Genomic DNA, 23,403 nt, shown 5'->3' with positions numbered 1-23,403 from the left:
TATATAGCAATAACTATATTCCTATAACTATATTCTACTTTCACTAGATCTGAGCTATAAGCTGTGCTTTTACTTAAATACAATATACAGTGATTATCAAGCCATGCGATTCAACATAAGGTTAATTATTTCTTGTATAATGTTAATGCAGATTTGCATAAATTATGAGCACATGAGACACCATCCTAGTAAAACCTCAGAAGTGCAATTTAAAAAAAATAAAAATAACAGAAAATTTGTGTTAATGTTTTACACATTCTGTCTAACATAAAACCACGTCTTGAACATTTTGATATTGTTTCATAAAACAATTAGCTCTGGACTGTAATAATTACTTTAATCACTATATATATATCAAGATACTATACATAACTGTGACAACTGTGAACTGTGACAACTGTGAAAAAAAAAACTTCTGTGAATGCAACCATGTCGGAAATAAACTGAATAAATAAATAAATTAAAAAAAAACTTATCATAAAACGGACTTAATGAAATATTTTACCTTCATGTGTTGTACTTAAAGTTTTAAGGTACTCACAATGCTGTGAATCTTTAAACATTGAATTTGTATTTTTTTTCTTGATTTCCTAATATCACTTCCGGAGCTGAACGTGGAGGTTCTGCAGCTGGACCCTCCTGATCTTTATCAGCTGCAGTGGCAGGGACTACCTGCTCCAGTCTAGACACCCACAGTGTTTGAGGCATGCAACTGCAATTCATAAAAGTGTTGCCAGATAAGCCCTATCTAAGGTGGTCAGTACCGAGGCACCTTGGACAGAGATCATGGCCATCACTGGTCTCAAGAAGGCACCACAGGTAGCACAACAGTGGGAGCCCTCCATTGTAAATGGCTAATTAAATCCATTGTATACGATAAGCTGAGAGGGAAGGGGGAGCGAACACCACTTACACAGCAGACGCACGTCGCACAGCATCAGTGGCTTATGCTCAACACAAGGCTATTTAGCGTTCCACTAGAAGAGGGGACGCAAACGCTACCTTCACCAGCAAAGGCTACCATTAAACCTCCAGTTAAGAGAAGTAGAGACAGTAGCACCAATAAGCCTGGGGAAGAGAGCGGACACGCCGTCTAACCAAGCAGAGGTGAATTAACAAACACGCAGGTTAGCGTCGAGCAGTGCTGTGCTAACACCAGGCTAACCGGGCCCTCACTCTAAAAGTGGGTTTTTGGATCACTATGGTGAAATAAACAAACAAAAAGAGGGTTGCGAGAAGCAACACTGCCGTCATCGTCTTACCAGTAAACTGAGGTAAAGTTAGGGCCCTATAAAACACATTTTTTTTTTTCCAAATTCCGTGTTTTCCACTTAAATTTTTTCAGAAAATATTTGTTTTTAACTCCTGTGAGGAAACAAAATAAATGCTAATAAATAAAAAAAAAAACAATAATTAAACAAAAATGTATGTCAAAAATAAAGTCAGATAGAATTAAAAGGAAGATAAATTGTAGTGACATGGATTATTCTGACTGCTCCTTTTTAATTATTTATACACTATCGGTCAAAAGTTTTAGAACACCCTAATCTTTCCAGTTATGTATTTCAATTCAAGTTGTGCAAGTCCAATGCATAGCTTGAAATGGTACAAAAGCAAGTACTGAACATCCAGAGGTTTTAAAAAAGGGTTTGGTGATTGAAAACTAAAAAATAATGTAAATGTCAGAATTATACAAATAAGCCTTTTTTGGGGAACACAAAGTGGGTAAACAATTTAAAGCTGTTCTGCGCAATGAAGGTTGAACCAGCCTTGAAAACTGGTGCTACTCATTCCTACAGGTGTTCCAACTTTTCTTGGTTACTTACAACCCCCTTTGTCTGCATAAAAGCAGTGTTGGGACACATTGTGGTACCAGACCCTCATGAACATCAGGTGAACAGTATTGTTCATGGATTTCATGATTTCTTTTTCTACTCAAATTGCTTATTTGTTCTATGCTTTCATTTCAGAGTGCAATGACACAATAAACTGAATAATTTACAGTAAAAAACTGGAAAGAGTGTGGTGTTCTAAAACTTTTGACTAGTAGTGTATGTCATATAAAGATATATGAGAACAGCATTAATGTCACAATTTCCCCTCAGGGATCAATGGTTTACTGAATCTGAGCAGGTTTATAGTTTAAGTTTTGATCAACTTAATTTAAATTATTGTGACGTGATGACATCATTCCAGAATGTAATGATTACACAAAAATAAATGAACGCAAGAATGCATCAGTTATTTCACCACTAGGGGCCAAAGTATTTTACAGTATCAGTAGTTATTAACCTATGATGTTTAAGACTCAACAATCCTGGCATCAATTCTCATCCACAGCAACAGAACAACTTTTCCCACAGATCTTCTTTGAATCTGACGAGATGTTCTTCAAACACTGAGCAGATGAAGCTGATTTAAGCTGCTCACGTTTTCACGGGGGGGCCGCTGCGCTACAAGAGAAACAGACAATATTTTACAGGCACAGCAAAGTTAAGCGGGCACTGGTGGCTCCGACGCGGTGTTTGTTGGACCTGAAACTTCATGAACGGCTTCCAAATACCCCAAGTGTGTGTATCTGTTATTTTGGAGTAATTTGGTCATTTCCAAATGTTTATTTTAGTTCTATTTCACTTCTGGATGGCACAGAAGTGAAACCTATTCAGCTTTTGACCTCAGTGTGTGAGAGGGTGCTAGCGCACAATCTCACCACAATCTAGCTCCTCAACTGAGCTTGAGTCACGTGTGCGGCCAGAGCCAATCACTGGGCACACAGCCAAGCAGACACTGACTGTAAACAGAGCAAGAGGAAGATAGTTTACACCGCAGAGAGGGGAGGGGCATCTGAGCGGCTCACGCTCACGCTGAAAAATATTAAAATTATTTAAAATACTCAAAACTAACAATTTATACAAAAAACACAAAATTACTACAGAAATGCACATAACTACACTAAACAAAATACAAAAATACACAAAATGACTCCAGAATCACACAACAATGGCAACAAAAAACAATAATTATACAAAAACACAACAGAAAGATACAAAAGAACACATATTGACTCCAAAAAACATACATTACAGAAAAATACACCAAATGAAAAAAATATTAAAATGAGTAAAAAAAAAAACAACTAACATTCATAATGTACCCCTTTATAACACTACAGAGTACGTACACCTCTTTGAACATCCAATCTAACACATACTCATTTGGCCATAATTAACTCTACTTAAGCTTCCACTATATGAATACATACGGGCACTGTACTAGCCAGTGTTTCGGCAGCTTAGACGATGTTTGTGGTGGTTTATGCGCGTTTAATGCGGAGTGGACGCGTGGGAGGGGTGGTGTTAAACAAGAAAAGAGCAAGACACTAACGTTGCAGCCTCTGGAGGGCGAAACTCCGCTGTTCCAACTGACACAATCACAACGCTCCCAGCAACAGAGTGATAGCGAAGTAAGCTATTCCTTTTTAAGCTTCTACTGTAGCTGTATACTTAGCAGTATGCGTGGCACGTCAGAAGAAAAGACGGAACAAAACTCGGGTGACACCGGAACTTATCGTTCTTGGGTCACAGGTGACATTGTAAGTATGCATACTCAAACTGAGCATGCGCGAAGGGAACATTCAGTGCTTCAAGCACTGCCTCTAGCGGTCAGCAGGGGTGAAATATATCACTTTGTTGACAACTTAAAAAGTAACGTGTCTGATACTGTGACTATAGTATTCCTCTATGCAAAATATCATATTCATAGCTGTAAGTAGAGAAGGTCTCACCCCTGCTTCAACTTATTATTGACTTTAATTGTATTTTTCTTCTTTAAAATGGTTGAAGGATGACCATGCCTCAAAAATTACATCAGACTTATCGGTCTTACTTTTGTTTTAAATGTATAAAGTCAAGCTCCTTTTGGACTATACATTGGTCTATATTGTTTTCTGCCTTACAATGTATGTGATTTGTGTGTGTTAGGGTGTTGCTTTTGTTCTTACTATCGCTTTGCGTAGTTTGTGATATATTGTGTATAGTTGTTCTACTGCTATTACCTCTGCGAGACTTCGTATCTTGTAGAATAAAATTAAATTGAAAATGTATACCGGTATATAATAAAGAGTGTTTGATGTCAAGAGTAGGGCTGCTCGATTATAGAAAAAATGCATGACTTAATTATTTGTCAAGCAAAAAGTTGTTTATTTTTGTGCAAAAAACAAATATATTCTTTAAACATAAATAAAATCTTTCAAACACTAAAATCAAGTATGTTCACTTTTGCACAAAACAAAACAGTTCTTGCATGTGATGTGTCTTTGCTCTAGGTCTTCATCATCAAACCCGAAGTGTTCCCATAACAGAATTTGACTTGCCACTTGTTTACCAAGCGTTTTTGCTGCGTTTCACCTGCCATGTTTCAAGACCACTAGCAACTACTTTCCTCGTGTTGACCCGCAGGCAAGCTTTGGCTTTGAGAGGGGAAAGATGGAGGGGAGGAGCTTGCATGTGCGTAGATTAAACAACTCAAAGTTAGTATTAATAACATGTGTGTCAAGCTTTATTATTAGTAGATGTCCGAAATCGTGGTTTTCTTTTATTTAGCGAATAAAACATATATATCTATATATAGATATATATTTTTTTTTTAAATAATCGTTTTCATCTCGATTATGTTATTTTTGTAATCGTTGGGTGTAATAATCGTAATCGAATTTCAATTAATTGAGCAGCCCTAGTCAAGAGTGAAGCATGGCAAATTTTCATAGCAATCTTGAGGCTGCATTGCCACAAATATAGAATAAATGGTTCTCTGATTGGACACTGCTGACCACATGTAATGAAACAGCTTCTGTTGAACCCCAGCACAAAGGTCCCTGAACTGTTTGTGGGATTTATTTTGCACCTGCTCTGCACACTGTCTTTAAATGCAAACATTGAAATTAGATCACACTCAAACTAAGGAATTGTTTTTTTTTTTTTTTAAATCCAACTTTATACAAATTATTCAAGCTTAAAAAAAAAAAAAAAAAATGTGGCTACATTTTTTGGCAAAGTAAATATCACAAGGAAACTTACTGTCATACTTACAAGTCATCCTTAAAGCTGAGTGCAAACTTAGGCTGCTCTCCAGTAGACTGCTGCATCTCTCTTGCCTCCAGGTATGTGGCATCGACTGCATTTTCTCTGTGAAAAAGCAAATTAAATTTAACCAACTGCTGGAGAAGGGTAGTAAACTGGACAATTCCTAACTCCATCCATCTATTTTCAAACCCACTTGCTCCTGTTTTTACAGGGTCGCGGTGTTCTGCCGGTGCCAATCTCCAGCTCCCATTGGGCGCTGGTACACCCGGGACAGGGCGCCAGGGGATTGAACCTGGGGCCTCATACATGCGAAGCATGCGCTCTACCACTGAGCTACATCCCTGCAATGCCTAACTCTTATATCTTAAATCAGAGAAAATTCGCTTTCTATTGCTACAAGAATAGTGACTTTTTTTACATGCCTGCTGTTAGACGTATCACCTGGGCGTATTCTCCCATCCAGACTCCTGACAAACCTACTGCATGTAAATTGACCTGACACAGATAGGTCTGTGATGATATGCTTCATTTACAAGGAGGCGGACTTGAACACGTCATTATTTGGGGCTGTCTGGAAATCATGAAACATGGACTTTTCCTTGCAATTGAAAACCGTGAAAATGATGAAGCACACCTAATTTGAAAGACCTTCATTAAAGAACAGTGCAACAGGTTGATTTGATCGGCAGCATTTTTCTGTCTGAGCCATAGTAATAATCTTTTCCCCCCTCATACAGATTTATGTTTGTTTATGTGGAAAGTCTGATTTTATCAACTTCATACATTCCCACATTCAGAAATGATCAGCGCATCAGTCATCATTTGTCATCAATATAGTACCTGTGAGCGCTAAAGCCTGCACCTGTGTGATGTGTTGGAGGTTTGAGGGAAATAATGTGAGGTATAATGTCTGCCATCCTGCAGAGTGTCTGCTTTAATACAGCGGAGATTGAGTTGTTTACATCCAGTGAAAGAGATTCAATAGCTCCCTAGTTCCTACATAATAAGCAGTTTTAAATTTAAAATATTCAATGCCTTATGGGGCTGATAGGAGCGAGCCCGAACTGAAGTCGACCATCATTTCTACATATGTGTGTGAACCGTTTCAGGTATCGATCAGGTAAATTTCACCGACCTCTGCAATAGATGACAGCTTGTTTCACTTGTTAGTTACTCTTGTAGTGGGATTAAACTGTGGCTTTATGTTGTACATAGTATGAAAATAGTTGGACAACAGTCTCTTCAGCATCATTTGACGTCACAACACTGTGCAGGAAAATTCGGACCACGAATTGCACTACACAGCCTGTTCAAGGCAATGGGGAGATATGTGTGGGCTCATTAGCATTAAAGGACTTAAAAATAATGTTTATTCTTTTCACAATTCTTTAAAGTGCAGGGGCAGAAAAGCTCGCAGTCAGAAACAGTAATACTGGTCATGAAACAATGAAACAAATTGTTTAGATTTAAGTCAGTATTTCTACACCTGTGCAACATGAAAGCAATTATATGACACTGTAAAGTTATGTTTTCTCATAAATACACAATAAATTAGTTTTATTAAAGGTTTTTACCTTCTGATGCATTATCGTGAGAAAAAAAAAATAAATGAAAATGATTCAAAAGGCATGCATGAAAGTTTCTGTACAAGACACATCTGTCCAAAGCAGCAGCAGCAGCTAAACTCCCACCTGTGTTCAGAGCTCGGTCTAATTTTAGCCACAGTTGAGGCAGCCACAGGCAGTCCTGGGCCTGAACCCAATGTCACATTCCCTAGAGTGGCCCGACCACTCGTGCTGTCCAAAGACCTGCAGAGGAAACTGGGGAAGGCTTCATCTTTCAGTCCGTATCCACTCTCTGCCATCAGCGCTCCTTGAATGCAGAAAGCTGGATGCTAACAGATTCGAGCATTCAGTTCAATTGAGACACATCTCAAACTTTAAAAAAATAATCCGGTCAAAAGTAAAAAATAAAATACCAAAACTGTTTGGTAATAAAAATCCTACTAACTATTAGGATCATCACAGTGTAAATGTCTTTCTTGAGATTTATCCTCTGGCTTATGTGAGACAGTCAATCTACACTCCTGTAATTAACTGAAAACATAAACACACGCCACATGGCACATTTTATTAACAAACGCAATTTAGCAACTCATAAAACGTTAACATCATAACGATTTGATAAATGTACTAACTTTTAATGCTAAGTAGGTAGCTTCTTGCTAAAAACAAGTGTCCTCGTGAACTAAGCACGCTCCAAAACATACAGCACTGCCTTCATTGAAACAGCACAAAATTACGTCAATATGGGCCGTTAGAGAGAACAAAATGTCTTTTTACATCATTTATCGGCCATAAATTGTTTTTAAATGTAGGCTGCAATAGACAAAACTACTGTGAATCAAGGCAGTCTCATAAGTCTACTCACGTGTTGTGTACTTCCCTCGATTCACAAGGAGCACTTCTTCTCCAACTCTACCTTCATCTCTGAAAACTTAGCCAAAAACTATGCAAATTTAAGTAGCTCTGTAATCTGGCTTCAAAACTTCCCAATTCTTCCTTTTACAGACTGATACACGCAACCATAACAGATTGGTGCCCACGGACCAACTCCAACTCCAACTCCACAGGAAGCCCGCCCAAGCGTCGTGCTCTGAGGGCGGGACTTATTGCTTTAATTCCTTCTTCTTCTTCTTCTTCTTCTTCTTCTTCTTCTTCTTCTTCTTCTTCTTCTTCTTCTTCTTCTTCTTCTTCTTTCATTTTATGGCGGGTTGAAAACAGATTTTAGGTGCATACCGCCACCTATCGTACATGAGTGTGTAGCGTCAAACCTATACGTTTATATTCTGCCTATTAAATACTTCTCTCTCAGAAAGTTAAACAACAATGTAAATGTGTACTATTATTCATAGTTTATTTTTTAACATACTGTAATTATATGTCAAATAGCTCTTATTTACCCATAGTAAAATATATTCAGGTCAACTTTCTCAAAGCCTATTTTTTTTTTTTTTTCCGAACAGTTTCAGAACATCTGATTTCAACTTAATCTAAATCAAATAAAGCAGACACAATAGACCCCTAAAAGATAAATAATAATGAATCAATCAATAATCTTGAAAATAATTTGCAATGCTTTAAATCAACAGTAAATGTCATCATTAACTAACCACAATAACTGATCATTGATTTCTAAATATAAAACATCTTCTGATTTTATGTACTGCTGCCAGGACACAAATGGAAAAGAGATTGTTAATCTCAGTGTGGTTCTCGTGACTAAATAAAAGCTAATGAAATGAAAATAATTAAAGATATGAACTTTTTTACCCACTTTAACCCAAATAAATCATGTCTTTATCTCTTAATGAGCTCAGGTCTTTGACCCTGACAAACACAAATGTCCTACTTATCTAAACCATGTGTCAGGCAAAGGGAGGAGAGACAAGATAACACAGGAATCAAAATGCTGAGAAAACTACGTTCGGGGCACCAGTGTGGTGCCAAAAAGTGATCGGCTGCCAGAAAGTGAATGCGGTCCGCGGGAGCGCGCACAGACAGTTAAGGCTGTATCGCCCACTTGTGGCCGAAAGGAGGTTTCTTCCTCAAGATGACGAGTTCATTCATCAGGGCTATACAGTATTTGATAGTTGCTAGACCATTGGGAAAAAAAATAAACCACAATATTTTCTTTTTTATCATTTGTTCGTTTGTAACAAAAAGTAATGGAAAGATAAATTAGAATATTTTCTTTCTTAAAATGGCTGTGTGGTCTGTAATCTGTCAATAAAAACTCTTGTGAATAAACTCTAGACTTTCAGATAGATATTTAAAGAGGTAGGGATTAATTGGTTTATCTAGGGCAGTGATTCTCAACTAGTGGGTCGGGACCCAAAAGTGGGTCGCGGACCTGTACTTGGTGGGTCGCGAACCACTGATCAAAAATAAATAAATACTTAATGTCCCTCATGTTGGACTTGTCTTTTATTTTGAAAGACTCTTTTATTTTTGACAAACAGGCTGTGAAATGCATGCTGCACAGGAAAATACATAGATTTATGTTCGAAAAAAGATCATACATGTGTGTTTTCAACAGCTATTTTTGAAAAACTAAATTTGGTTGGTTGAATTCTTCTTCTTCAAAAAAAAATGTGGGTTGCAATTTAATGACCTGTAGTAAAACGTGGGTCCCAGGGTGAGATAGTTGAGAACCCCTGATCTAGGGCACAATCTTTCTTTATTTCAGACTCACAAAGGTCCACAGAAAACATTTAAAAGACAGACAGACAAACATAACACCATAGTCCATAAAAGCACTTTCTCCAGTGCCTCCAGAGCTCTGAGCTGCACCTGATACTGCTCTGGTCAGTCCGTATAAGAGCAATTATGATTTCATTATGTGAGTCCATAAGCCTTATCAGAATCAGAATCAGAATCAACTTTATTGACCAAGTAAAGTATTGAAAACACACAAGGAATTTGTTTTGGTGAACTGTGCTCTCTCTGATAGTGTAAACATTGAATAATAACAATCAACTAGAATAAAAAAAAATAAATAAAAAAAGAAGTATAACATAAATATAAAGAGTAGTTAGACTAATAATAACAATCAACTAGAAAAAAGAAAAATAAATTAAAAAAAAAAGAAGTATAAATATAAAGAGTAGTTAGACTAATATGTGCAAACTAAATAAAATAACAAGATAATAATAATAATAATAATAGTGATAATAATAATAATAATAATGAAATGAAATAAAAATACAATAATAATAATAAGATAATAGTGCAGTAGTGCATTGATGAGTAGTGCAGGTGAACATTTAAATGAAAATATTATGTCCATGAACATTCACAGTGACAGGTTGATATGTTTAGTTCCATGGTTATTTCACAGTAACAGAAACAGGTCTGAAACTCTATGACTGTTTAGTGTTTATCAGAGTGACAGCCTGGGGGAAGAAACTGTTTTTATGGCGGGTAGTTTTGGCATACAGTGATCTGTAGCGTCTGCCGGAGGGGAGGAGTTTAAACAGGTTGTGTGCAGGGTGTGAGGGATCTGCAGTGATGCTACCTGCCCGTTTCCTGACCCTGGACAGGTATAAGTCTTGGATGGAGGGCAGATCAACACCAATGATCTTTTCTGCAGTCCTGATTATCCTTTGTAGTCTGTGTTTGTCTAGTTTGGTTGTAGATCCAAACCAGACAGTGATGGAGGTTCACAGAACAGACTGAATGATGGAGGTGTAGAACATGATCAGCAGCTCCTGGGGCAGGTTGAACTTCCTCAGCTGACGCAGGAAGTACATCCTCTGCTGTGCCTTTTTCCTGGTTGTGTCTATGTGGGAGGTCCACTTCAGGTCCTGTGAGATTGTGGATCCCAGGAACCTGAAGGAGTCCACGGTAGCCACTTTGCTATTCAGAATGGTAAGGGGGGAGTGGGGGGAGGGGGGGGATTTCTCCTGAAGTCCACTGTCATCTCCACAGTCTTGAGCGGGTTCAGTTCCAGATGGTTCTGACTGCACCAAAGAGCCAGCTGTTCCACATTTATAAACAACATTTCTTATTACAGCATTTAATGTGGTCACATTATTCTGTACAAACAGCAGACTGGCACTTTCCCAGTGAGGAACTTTCAAAAGAATCCTGAGAGCATCGTTGTATGCTACTTGTAGCTTATGGAATTTAGCCTTTGTGTAGCAGCACCACAAGGGGGCAGTGTCGAGTGGTGTGCAGTAGGCTTTAAACAAAGCTATTTTTACATTTGCTGTACACATACAAAATTTTCACGCCAGCATGTTAGCTTGTGCATACAATTTACAGTACTGCCTGTCATCATTATCAGAAAGGTCACTCCTGATGACGTGGCCGAGGTATTTGACTTTTTCCACAACCACCAGCTCCCCTTCAGACCAGTGGAATATGGGAAATACAGCCTTACACTGCTCCTTAGTCCTCACAATCATCACAACACTCTTACCATTTTACCTGTTTTTATAGCTACTATTTTTACCAGGGAGATAATATTTATTCCTGGTGAGTGTTTTCTGGAGTTTTACTGGGATTTTTACTGGTGATTAGTTCATATCTCCCTTGCGTTCCACGGTCCAAACTGAAACCGTAGCCAGACACACACGCACACACACGAGTGTGTCATACACGTCATTCAGTCACATTAAGAAAGGTTACGGTCATTATACAGGGTGTATTAAAGAATGAATAAAGAATTGTTTTATCCTGTTCTTCTCCGTGTTATTATCACATTATAAAAAAGTTTAAAAATAGCAGGATTTAGTGCTGGTCGCGAACGGTCTTGAGGGAAAATCCTGAGTCCAGGGAGCCCGAGTCCGAGACAAGACCAAGTCAAAATGCTTCCGAGTCCGAGACGAAACCAAGACCTTTAAAATTTGGTCTCGAGACCAAGACCGGTCTCAACTACTACAACACTAGATCTACGTCAATGGTTCAACATGAATTGTTCATAATTAATGAGTAAATTGATTGATAACCTTATTTATTTAAATTACTGTGGTTTCTCCCAGTCTGTGTTAAACTAAAACATTCCCTTTAATACAGTGTGACTATAGAAGGTGATTTTATGTCTGTCTAAAATAATACAGTGAGCAGGTTACACGTATTCTATCATTTTCTGTCTTTATTTGCATGTTTGGTGTTGAAGTAATCAAACGTAATCAGTTACATTACTTTAATATAGTGATACTTAGAGTAAGTTACTGATTCTATTTTTTAACAGGTAACTTGTAATTATACCAAATTACTTTTTAAAAGTAACCCTCCCATCACTGTGTATAAGTCCCACCCCTAATATATATATTAGAGGTGGGACTTGATTTAAAAAAATAATCTAATTAACTTGGGTCTTTGTAATTAATAATTCAAATTAATCACATTTTAAGTGCATAACTATATTTGCAAAAATACAGTAAACTCAAACAATTTTAATGTCACAATTGTGGAAACATTTAACAAATCTAAGTAAAAGTGCCATTTCAATTACATTATGTACTTTTCACAGCAGTGTTGGCTTGAAATGGTAAAAAAAAAACAAAAAAAACCCAAACAAATCAACAGTGTTTTTTTTTTAATTCAAGTAAAATTTGAAGTATAAACGGTCATTTGGCCTAAATCTCTTTGGAACTCCAAGTACTAAATAACAGTAGATAAACATTCGAGTGCAAAAAATAACACCCATCAGCCTCACAACACCTTCAGGCCTATTTCTTATTCTTCAGCTCAGACAAACTAGCCAGTTAACATTATCAGAGCTCAAGGAAGATATTTTTTGTCACTATGTGACCTGCAAGTGAGAACAGCCTCACACATGGGACAGAAGTGGCAGGGCTCGTCAGAAAGTTGCGGGCCAGGACAGACAGCTGTGGGTGGGTCTCTGCTGGACTGGACACAGTTTTAACTTTATTGGATTTAACATCTGCTTTCGACACCGTAGATCACAACACACTGATCCATCGTCTCAAATCAGAAATGGGGTTTTCCGGTGCTGTACTACAGTGGTTTGCCTCGTATATAAATGGTAGAACTTTTAATGTGGCTTTTAATGATGTAATGTCCAATGTGTCCACCCTTGTCATGTGGAGTACCCCAGGGCTCTGTTCTGGGGCCTGTTTTGTTTTTATTGTACCTGATGCCTCTTGGTCGGTTGATCCGTGGTTTTAAAAATGTTTCTTATCATTTTTATGCTGATGATATCCAGTTATACTGCTCTTTTAATGACTCAGAGTTTCACTTTTTACCTGAGTTCTTGGACTGTATCTCATGCATCAAAAACTGGTTTTCATCAAACTACCTCCAGATAAACCCCAACAAAACAGAAACTCTGATCATCGCCCCTGATAAAAAGATCCCACTTATTAAGAACTCTCTCGGTGATTTGGGTTCATCAGTGAAATCCAGCATCAGAAATCTTGGGGTTGTGTTTAACCAATCGATGTCTTTGGAGGGCCACTGTCGTCAACTGACTAAAAACTGTTTTTACCATCTGAGAAATATCTCAAAAGTGAGGCATCTACTGTCCAAACCTGATCTGGAACTGGTCATCCATGCTTTTATTTCGTCCCGCATTGACTACTGTAACTCAGTTTTTACCTGTTTTAATAAGTCGACCCTGTGTAAACTCCAAATGGTTCAAAATGCTGCTGCCAGACTTTTGACCGGTACGTCCAGAACATCACACATTACCCCGATACTTTCCTCCCTGCACTGGCTCCCTGTCAATTTCCGGATTGAATATAAAATACTGGTTCTAACATTCTGGGCTTTGCATGGCCAGGCTCCTCTATACATTTCAGACATGTTGTGTCCCTACACTTCAGGACGCAGCCTTCGATCCTCAGGTCAGGGTCTACTAAGGTTCCCAAAAACTAAATTTAAAACCAGAGGAGACCTGGCGTTCCAGGCTGCAGCCCCCAGACTCTGGAATGGTCTGCCCCAGTCTCTCCGGGAGATGAACTGCGTGGACACTTTTAAAAAACATTTGAAGACTTCGCTTTTCAAAAAAGCTTTTAGTTAACAAGATTTTATTTTTAATTTTTACTGCCCTTTTATGATGCTACACATGTGATGTAAATGTATGTTTATTGTTTCTGTGTACAGCACTTTGTGATTTTATCTGCGAAAAGCGCTTTATAAATAAATACTTACTTACTTACTTACTTACACCACTGCAGAGGGCAGTTTGTTTCACTGACGGTGGATTCAGCTTTGTACAAAGTCAGGGCCCTGTTACACAGGGCTTCCTCATCTGAATCAGAGTCTGAAGACAAGGAAGAGAGAAGGAGGATCTTTTTCCTTGCTGGCTCCTGTTTTTTGGTGGTATCTTTACGCCGTTCCTGCAGCAGAGCTTCAAGGCTGATCCAAACTTCTTCTCTCTCTCCTCTTGAACGACACTTAAAATCCTTAAAGCATGGGTTGAGCACAGTAACCATCTTGAGCCATTTACAGTTGAGAGTAGCAACACGTTGGGACCAGCTCTGATGGAGTTAACATGACCAGCTTGTGCTTCTGTCTAAAGCAGCAACAACAGCCTCTTGATTCTTCAGTAGACAAGTGATCATTTGAAGCGTTGAATTCCACCTTGTGGAAACATCCAGTGTAAATGTCTCTCTTTCTTGCCTCAGTCTTGTTTGTTCTTCTGTATTAGCAGGGCTGTGTTTAACACTAGAAGTCCCAGGGATTTCTATATCCCCCCAGAAGTCCCAGAGCAGGGTCAAATGAACTCTAGGACCAAACTGACGACTCTGATGGCTACAATTTGCATCTATTCATTTGTAAATGAATCACCTGAGAAATCAGCAGGGGGGAGAGCCTGACTCTAACAATGGAAGTCTGGAATGTTAGGGGGAAGTGCCCTGGAAGCTAAAGTCACAATGCCCCGTTTATTAACTCGTTCTGCTTGATGCTGGGGGAGAACAAACACAGACTACAAACATTGAAAGAAACAGAGTCACCTCTTCCAACACACCTGATTCAAATGATTATCAGGCTTCTGCAGAGCTGGATGATCATTTGAATAAGGTGTGCTGATTAGTGGCCCTCGAGGACCGGAATTGGACACCACTGGAATACCATGTTGTCATGCAGCCTTTTGTGCTGTGGGGAATAAATAGCTGGCTGCTTCCACCTGCTGACACTCCACACTTATTCTACTCAAAATGCAGAGAAGGTTTACCACTCAAGAAGCGTTGGAATTGATCCTGAACAATGCAAACCCTTGTGACTCAGATGGGGAGGACATAAACCTTCAGCCAAATTCGGATTCGGACTCTGAGCTGTCTTCAGGTTAGATTTCCCAAACATCCTATTTTCATTTCCTGACTTTATTTTTATTTAAAACCGAAGAAAAGAATAATTTGAATTTGTTCACATTGCAGATGACGCGACTGCTCCTCATCTGGAAAAGAGAGCTCGGTTGGAGAGTGAGCCCACAGAGACGGCGAAAGAGGGCACAGTGTGGCATGAAGAACATGTGGGTACAATTCTCCGTTTCACTCCAATGGAACCGTACGCTGCAGATGGAGAGCCAACAGCAAAGGCCAGAAGAAGAATCAGGAGTCGCCTTCAGAGCTTCCTCTGTTTCATTACTGTTGGCATGCTCCGTCCCATTCAAGAATGGACTATTCAGCATGCACGGCAAACGGAGCAGACGGACTGGTTCATGATCCTCCATGAACTAATGGCATTTATTTCTGTTATTATTTTGAGGGGGGTGACCAAGGTTCCATCTCTGCGTGACAGCTGGTCAGCATGCCTGGGAAACCCACTTATCACTGGAATTATGTCACGAAACCGTTTCCAAGACATCATGCGTCACCTACGATTTGATGACATGTTTACGCGCAGTGAGCGAGTGCAGACAGATAAGTTTGCTGCAATTTCGGATGTGTGGGGATCGTTTGTTACCAACTGCATCACATGCTACAACCCTGGTCGACACATCACAATTGATGAACAGCTTTTCCCATCGAAGACTCGCTGCTGTTTCCTGCAGTACATTGCAACAAAACCCGACAAATTTGGCATAAAGTTTTGGGTGGCTTGTGATTTGAAAACAAAGTACATCTGCAATGTCCTCCCATATCTTGGAAAGGACCCCAGTCGTCCCAGTGAGGAGAGACTTTCTGAGAGTGTGGTGATGAAGCTGATGGAACCATTTATGGACAAAGGCAGGACGGTCACCACGGACAATTTCTTTACATCACTGACACTTGCACGACGACTGCTCAGCCGGAAAACCACCATCCTCGGGACAGTCAACAAGATTCGCCGGGAAATTCCTCAGTCAACTAGAAAGATGGACCGCAAGGAATTCACCACTCAGGTATGTTGTTGGTCTTTTTTATTCCATCAACACCTCTGAGTGTGTCATTGTGTTTAAAACCGCTATAATAACAACAATTTCTTCTTTTTTAGGTGTTTTCCACCACTGGTGCCACGCTGACGGTGTATGCGCCCAAACGAAAAAAGACCGTCTACATTCTCAGCAGCATGCACAGCGTGGTTGAGACTGAGGAAACCATCAAAAGGAAGCCAAACACCATCACCCAATACAACACCACAAAGTGCGGAGTGGATGTGATGGACCAGATGGTGCGGGAGTACAGTGTGCGCACAGGAACACGGCGATGGCCAGTCGCCGTGTTCTACAACATGATCGACATGGCGGCACTCAATGCACATCTGCTTTATCAAGCATGCACCGGGGTGCAGGAGAGACGGGTGGACTTCCTGGTTCAGCTAGCAAGAGAGTTGGCTAACTCTCATGTGAGTGAAAAGAAGGCACTCAAAGAGCAACTGCGCCAACAACAACCGCCTACACCTGGCCCTGGGAAAAGGGCTAAGTGTCAGATCAACCATTGCTGCAAGAGCAATCGCGCAACTGTGCGATGTGTTCATTGCCACAAATACACATGTGGCAAATGTAGGAGAGAGATACCGTGGCAGTGCCAAGTATGTCACGAGTCTCAATAAGAGGATGAAGGAGATTCTTCTAAATAAAAACCATTGAAAACAAATCACAGTTGTTCTTTTGCACATTTCTCACACCACACTGTCATTAAAAATAAATAATTTTTGTGTTCTCTTTGGGTCAAATGACACCTCTCTGGGTTTTATAGGTAAAAAGTTCATTTGACACCTCTGTGGGACTTCTAGTGTTAAAGTGACCCACTATCTTGCTACATTTTGCTAATATCTCACTAAACCTACTATTGGCAAGGCTAACAGTGACAGTTCTCTGTAAGATGTGGGCATCTAAACATAGTGTCCATGAAAGGCACGAGCCAACCACTGGGAGCAATTTAGGGTTCAGTGTCTTGCTCAAGGACACTTTGAACACCCAACTTCTCAAACCGAAAATGGCCAATTTACCACTTTAGTCATGGTCGCCCCATATACCCATACACACAGACAGGACCGTGTGTGCTATAAGATAAATGAATAGGTTGAAGTCCCATTAAATGTCATATAATGTTTAGAGGTATGTTAAATAAACCAAGTATCACATGTAATGGCAGTTCCATTACATTAACTGTATGGAAAGTCCTGGGCACATGCTCTCTGCCTTCATGTGTGATCGGTGCTCTCAAAAGACAAAATGCCATTCGATGTTTTGTGACAAGTCTTCACCCAATCAGAGACAAGTTGCTGAGTCGTCACTTGGGAAACTGCTGATGTGGTGTTCCTAACAGAAGGTGGTCTTAGGTCAAAGTCTCTCAGTGGCTCTGTTTGAACATACCTCGCGTTTAGGAATGGGATACTCAGAGTTTCCCTCATTTGAGCCCCAACATACTCAGAGTTTAAACATAACCCGTTTTATGGAATACGACTCAGGTGTTGCTCTCCCATCTTTTAAAAGCTGTCGTTTTTCCTCGAAAGAAAGTTTCTCTATTGTCTCTACCACTGTCACCCTGCCGGTAGTATTATATTCAGCCCACTAGCTAGAGGGTGGAGCAGCAGCGGCCAAGCTGTATCAATTCACTAATGCACTCTGAACATATGTATAGCATTTAGCATAGCATGGTTACGTCCAAAGGCAGTGTAGAAAGCTGCCTGTTTACGTAAATGGTTGTCTTCTTGGGGAAATTACTGCGCATGAGCAAACACATAAAAACACGCTATGGGGCCAGAGGCAGAGCAGCAATGTGCTTTTGGGAGAGGGCGTGGCCTCCTCCTGCATTACAGCAGAGTGAGGCTGTGCCGTACCAGGAAATAGTGATGTCATTTAGGCTATGAAAAGCAAAAAATGCTGACACTTTCAAACTTATAGGTACTGTGGGCTATTGGAAATGGAAAAATAAATAATTTATAATTATATTATAAATTAAAAAAAAACATTTAAAAAATCTAAATATCAATCCACTCTTGGGTAGGCACTGGAGGGTAGCACTTGAAGTCTTGTACATTAGGCTGACATTACTCTGTCAGTGTCTGTCATTAGCATGAATAAGGTGTCGTGAAGGCTGTCATTAAGTGTCGTTTTCTAAATTATGACACCTTTAGAGCTATGTTGGCACTTATCCTGCAGCCTTCTGCCAGAAACATTTATATTTTACTAAAACATGATTTGTTTTTGTCATTAAACCTAAAAAGAAGAGTTTTAAAAAGACTGGATGGTTATAACTTACAACACATCCATTCATTTTCTGACCCGCTAACTTACAGCACAGTGCAGATAAAATAATACAGAATAAATTTTAACAGCAGGCAGAGATCATTCACATTGTAATGTGATATTGTTTCTTTTTTTAGGATTTAAATGAAACATGATGCTGGAGTTAACATTAGGATGCACTGAAATGAATTTTTTTGGCTGAAACCGAAACACCGAAAAAAAATTATTAGGCAAAATAATCATCGTATTGCATTTTTGGCTCTGAATGTGTACTAATCACTTTCATTAAAACATTGCTATTGTATACTATAATATTAATGTTTCAAAAAGTAAATCAATTAAAAACATGAAAATATTATTTTTAGCACTGACATTCCAAAAATGCAAAATATAAAATAAAAAGTTAAACCTGACCCCACTCTTACATTAAATAATGTTGAAAGAGAGTCAAATTAAACAGGTTATCTAATTAAAACACATAGTATATGTGTCATAGTATAATATCTTGATGAAAATCAGCTTATTGGTTTTATTTATTATCCAAACATGTTGTTTAGATGCACACACTGAAAGTTCACAAAAAATACACGCACAACAATTAACAGTTAAATAAAAAGTAATGATATGAAAAAAAAAAAAATTGTATTTTTGTATAATTAAATACATATGTGGTGTTTAATGAACCAACATAACATTTGTGTTTGTGTTTATTTATTAAATGACAAATTGACTTGATTTATATAGAGCTTTATCCCTACAATGAAATTCTCAAAGTACTTTACATATCAGCTCATTCACCCATTCACACTCACATTCACACACCAATGGGACTAAACTGACAAAACCTCATCAAACCAACCAAATCCCTATTATTCACAGAATGATGAAGAGCTGTTATTATTATTATTATTATTATTATTATTATTATTACTATTATTATTATTATTATTAATAATAATAATAATAATAATAATAATAATAATAATAACAAGATTTATATTTGACAAAGTGAAAGTATAGAATAAAATTGTATAAGAATTTATTTTGTGAATATTCTTTTATTCATTATTGTTTTATTTTTTGTTCATCATTTACGAGACAATTCAGGCAACTCCATTTAAACTCCAAGCGACCACACCTGGGGTCAGTTGAAAAATGCGGGGGAACAAACGTGCCGAAATAAATAAATAAATAAATATATATATATATAATAAATAAATAAATACACGTAAACAAAAATAAAAAGGGAAAATTTTAGATTAAATACAAATAAATAAATATAAGTGGGGAAAAATACAAAAGTAAAAATATAATTTCAAATATAAATACATCATTGATTTTGCATGCATAAAAAAAAAACCATTCAAAACAAAAAAAATATTGTTGAAAAATTCAATGAAATAGATTGATAAATAAAAGTGGAAATAAAAAAGAAAATACAAATATAATTTACATACTTTTTTTTAACTTGTATTTATTTAATCATTTATTGTATACATATTAAACATTTTTATTTTTGTTTCTTTTATTAATTTATTTTTAATTTTGGCAGGTCGGTGGTGCGTTCAGAGTCCGTGGGAAACCGGGGGATTGCTATGACTTTTACGCAACAGACAGAACGTGAAAAGTGGTCACGTGCGTCGTAAAACTGAACGTTTCACCTTACGTAATTATTTTTATTTTTATGGTTCATATAAAACGTTAAGATAGTCATTATGTATGCATTGTTTACAAATAAAAACAAAAATAGACAGTGTATCTTGAAAAGTTTTTTTTTAAAGTTTTTACGTAAAGTTGCGTGACGTCGTCGCCATGGAAACGAGTTGGGATGCGGCATTTAAATTCACCTGCTGAACTTTAACGTTCTAAGCGAGCAGCGAGAGACGTTGAGGGGAGGGCTGTTAGCATCTGTGAGCACATTTGAGCATCTGTGAGCTGAGAAAGGAGAGAAAAACTCTACAAAACACTGAGAAAAGTCATCAGAAGACCTCTACACGACCAGAAGAAGAACTTCAGACCAGGACCAGAACTTCAGAAAAAGGACTTATAAGGCGACGAGACCAGAAAAGTGAACCATGGCCCTGCGCATGGCTAACGGTAAGACACGTTTGAATTATTCTCACCTGATAGGCCTTATTTCATCATTTTAGCACTGAAAAGTTTATGATTTATAATCTATAGGTCTGTCTAAATCAGGTTTAGGGCCTGAGACGTTTATATTTTATATTATAGGCCGACAGAAAATGGTTTTAACATAACGGAAATCAAGAAATGCTGATTTGTCATGTGTTACTTTGACTTTTGTAATAATTTTACTCTGATGTGACACTTTTAGTGAGCGTTTGGCCTGTTTCAACTGTTTTGTAGAGGTCTAATTATTTATTTAATAAAAAACAAAAAGTAGATTTATTTAAGTCCTGTACTGACTGAGGTAGATTTAATGTAAATTTGTACTTTAGTTCATAAATAATTTAAAGTCGAGTTTCACTTAATATTTTTCTAGATAAAATTGATACTGAACTATTTGTTTTGGTTTGTTTTTGAAGCAGCCAATGAGGTGGGTGAAATGTAGTTACCATGGATACTGTTTGCATTGTTTGTGCTTGAATATTTACTTCATTTATTTACATAGATACATACTTTATTTCCTACATTGACTACTTTCTTAAAATGTCTCCTTATTTAAATTTAAATGGCTTATTTTTCCTCCTCTTATTTAATTTGTTTTTCAAAATCCTCCTGTGGACAAGTGTTACAAATTAGCACACGTTAAAACAATTAAAAATTGTCCAATGTCATTGTGCTGTCCATATCAAAATATAAAATAAATAATCAATAAATCAATAAATAAAATTCTTTTTAAAAAAAATAGCAGTGCTAAGCATTCATGAGAGTGATACAGTCATCACTGCACAAATTAAATGTTTATTCATGTTTTGTCTGTATATGTTGTTAAAGTTTATCACTACATAGTGCAATCTTTTTGCACAGCTATAAATGTTTTAATCTTCCAAGAAATAAACAAATACATTTATTTTTGCTTTATTGTTATAATCATTGCCCTCCTGAAGGAAGGATAAACTAAACTTTATAAGGGGAATTAAAATGAATTGAATTGTTTATTTTTGAATATGCAAACAAATGAATTAAAATGGGGGGAAAAAAGAGCATAAATTTGAACATAAAACATCAAATACAGAAGTGTAACTTATAAACTCCTACTCCTTCTTCTAATCTAAACTAATGAATCACAATGACAATCGTCATTTCACTAAGACAGCATAAATGTAATATATATATATATTGTCATGGCAAATTTTATATTCATCATCATATCCTCAAATGTATGTTCATGTGTACAATTTGTCATGTTTTAATACATGACGACTCCATTAATCTTTACACTTTTGAACAGCTGAATCATGATTAAACAGTACAGATCGTATTATTCTCAGTGCAGCACAGTCTCTGCCAAGGCCAGAATCTCTGCAGACATACACTGACGTACACACTTATCAAGACAGATAAAGACTGGAGCCAAACCTTCTCATAACATCTTCATCATCCTCCAACATTGCCACTATGGGCATCTGACTCCCTCCCTTTTGTCTCTCACTGTTGGGACCTATTCTTATCTGTATAAAAAGCTTAAGCTTTGAAACTGTTGGAGCGGGGCGCGGCACTTCCTTCGGACGTCCGCCTGGACGGACGCTAATTTTGTTTCACTTTGTTCCATTTTGTACCTTTTTTCTTAGTTTAGAATAAACATTTTTTTTATATAAAATCATCAATGCTTCTCTCCTGGATTCCATCATTCAACCAGAGCAATGAATCATGTCTCAAATGAGGTCAACCGTAAATTCTGCCGTAACAATATATATACAATATGTATATAAGTGCATAGCATGTACATCACAAAATATCATCCCAAGTTGCCCGTTAAGCCCTTGAAAAACAAATTAAGAAAAATATAAGATGATAATAATAATAATAATAATAATAATACAATTTACCAAATACAAAAACAATAGAACAATAGTGTGTGTATATCAGTGGCGGCTGCTGGTCTTTCATGCAGGGGAAGCTCATTTTCTGCCTACTTCAGAAAATGTATCTGTTTATTTAAATGTGAATTTTAGTAGAATTCACATTTTGTTTTCAACAACTATTTGTAGATTATCACACACGCACGCGCGTAGCTGCTGTGCGCTGGAGTGTGAGTGTTTGGTCAAAAGTCTCACAACACAAGCAGTAACAGTCTCCACAAACACCAAAAACAGACACTAGGTTTGTCAGAAGTTGATTCGCTATGAGAGGATCAGCAAAGTCTCCGTGTCAACACAGAGCAACGGACTGAAATATTTGAAAAACCCGCCTGTGTGCTTACAACGTCATACTCTCTGATTGGCTCATTTCGCTGTCAATCAAAATTGAATTAGCCTGAGAGAGATCATCCAATCATCATCCATTATTCCAGCATCCGGAACAGACAGATCCAGCCCACTGCTCCATAGACCTCCTGTGAAGCCCGGCGTCCGATGGGCGGGACTAAGTGCGTCATAACCGAGCATTTATCCAATGAGCGTCTAGTTTGACTGCAGTGGATCAACCCCTAATTCCTCTCCCATTGAAGTCAATTGAAGCTGAACTTCACCACTGTTTATTAACACTGTGACGCTGCGGGAATGAATGAAGAACGTTACGCTGTCACTGTCAGTTTTCTGTTATAAGAAGCTGATTCTGAACTAAACATACATGTGTTCTGTCATATATTTAGTCAGTGAAATGTACACACAACACTACATATTTGACCACTGATTTTAGGGGAAGCTGAGGTTCCCTTGTAGTCTTAAAGCATCCGCCACTGGTGTATATATATATATATCTATATATACTCTTAATACTCAATGTTACTCAACATCTCCCTCCTCCCTGTACCTCTTAAAAATTGTTGTTCTACCTTCTTTTGAAATGTTTAATATTTGGACTCTGCTTTAACTTCATGGTGAACTTGTTAAATAGTGTCAACGCACTAACTGAAACAAAAACTTTGCCTAGTTTTACGAATTGGAGGTAATTTAATGTACATTTTCCCCTCATTATTGCTGAATAACTCCTGCATTTTCATCGCTAATTGTTTTTTTTTTTTTTTTAGCTTTTAGTCTTGCTGTCT

The 23,403-nt window shown here is 37.8% G+C and overlaps 1 protein-coding gene across 14 annotated transcripts in view; it reads right to left on the bottom strand.

Moving 5' to 3' along the window:
- The window catches only part of cep192 (centrosomal protein 192), a 104,683-nt gene extending 96,871 nt beyond the window's left edge, over positions 1-7,812 (bottom strand). For 7 of the 14 annotated variants that reach the window (XM_028471695.1, XM_028471698.1, XM_028471699.1 and 4 more), the window contains exons 1-3: positions 7,512-7,807; positions 6,773-6,975; positions 5,088-5,183 (exon numbers count right to left, since the gene is read on the bottom strand). In XM_028471695.1, coding sequence (XP_028327496.1) covers positions 5,088-5,183; positions 6,773-6,945 — 269 coding nt within the window. In that variant the 5' untranslated portion in view covers positions 6,946-6,975; positions 7,512-7,807. Of the gene's footprint in view, positions 1-5,075; positions 5,184-6,772; positions 6,976-7,511 lie in introns of those variants that run through there. The other 7 variants (XM_028471704.1, XM_028471701.1, XM_028471700.1 and 4 more) reach the window with 5 other exon arrangements.
- Positions 7,813-23,403: the final 15,591 nt, after the last annotated feature.

This window comes from Gouania willdenowi, chromosome 16 (genome assembly GCF_900634775.1).
Source record: "Gouania willdenowi chromosome 16, fGouWil2.1, whole genome shotgun sequence".
NCBI classification, from domain to species: Eukaryota; Metazoa; Chordata; class Actinopteri; order Blenniiformes; family Gobiesocidae; genus Gouania; species Gouania willdenowi.
This window is presented reverse-complemented; position numbering and strand designations above follow the sequence as displayed.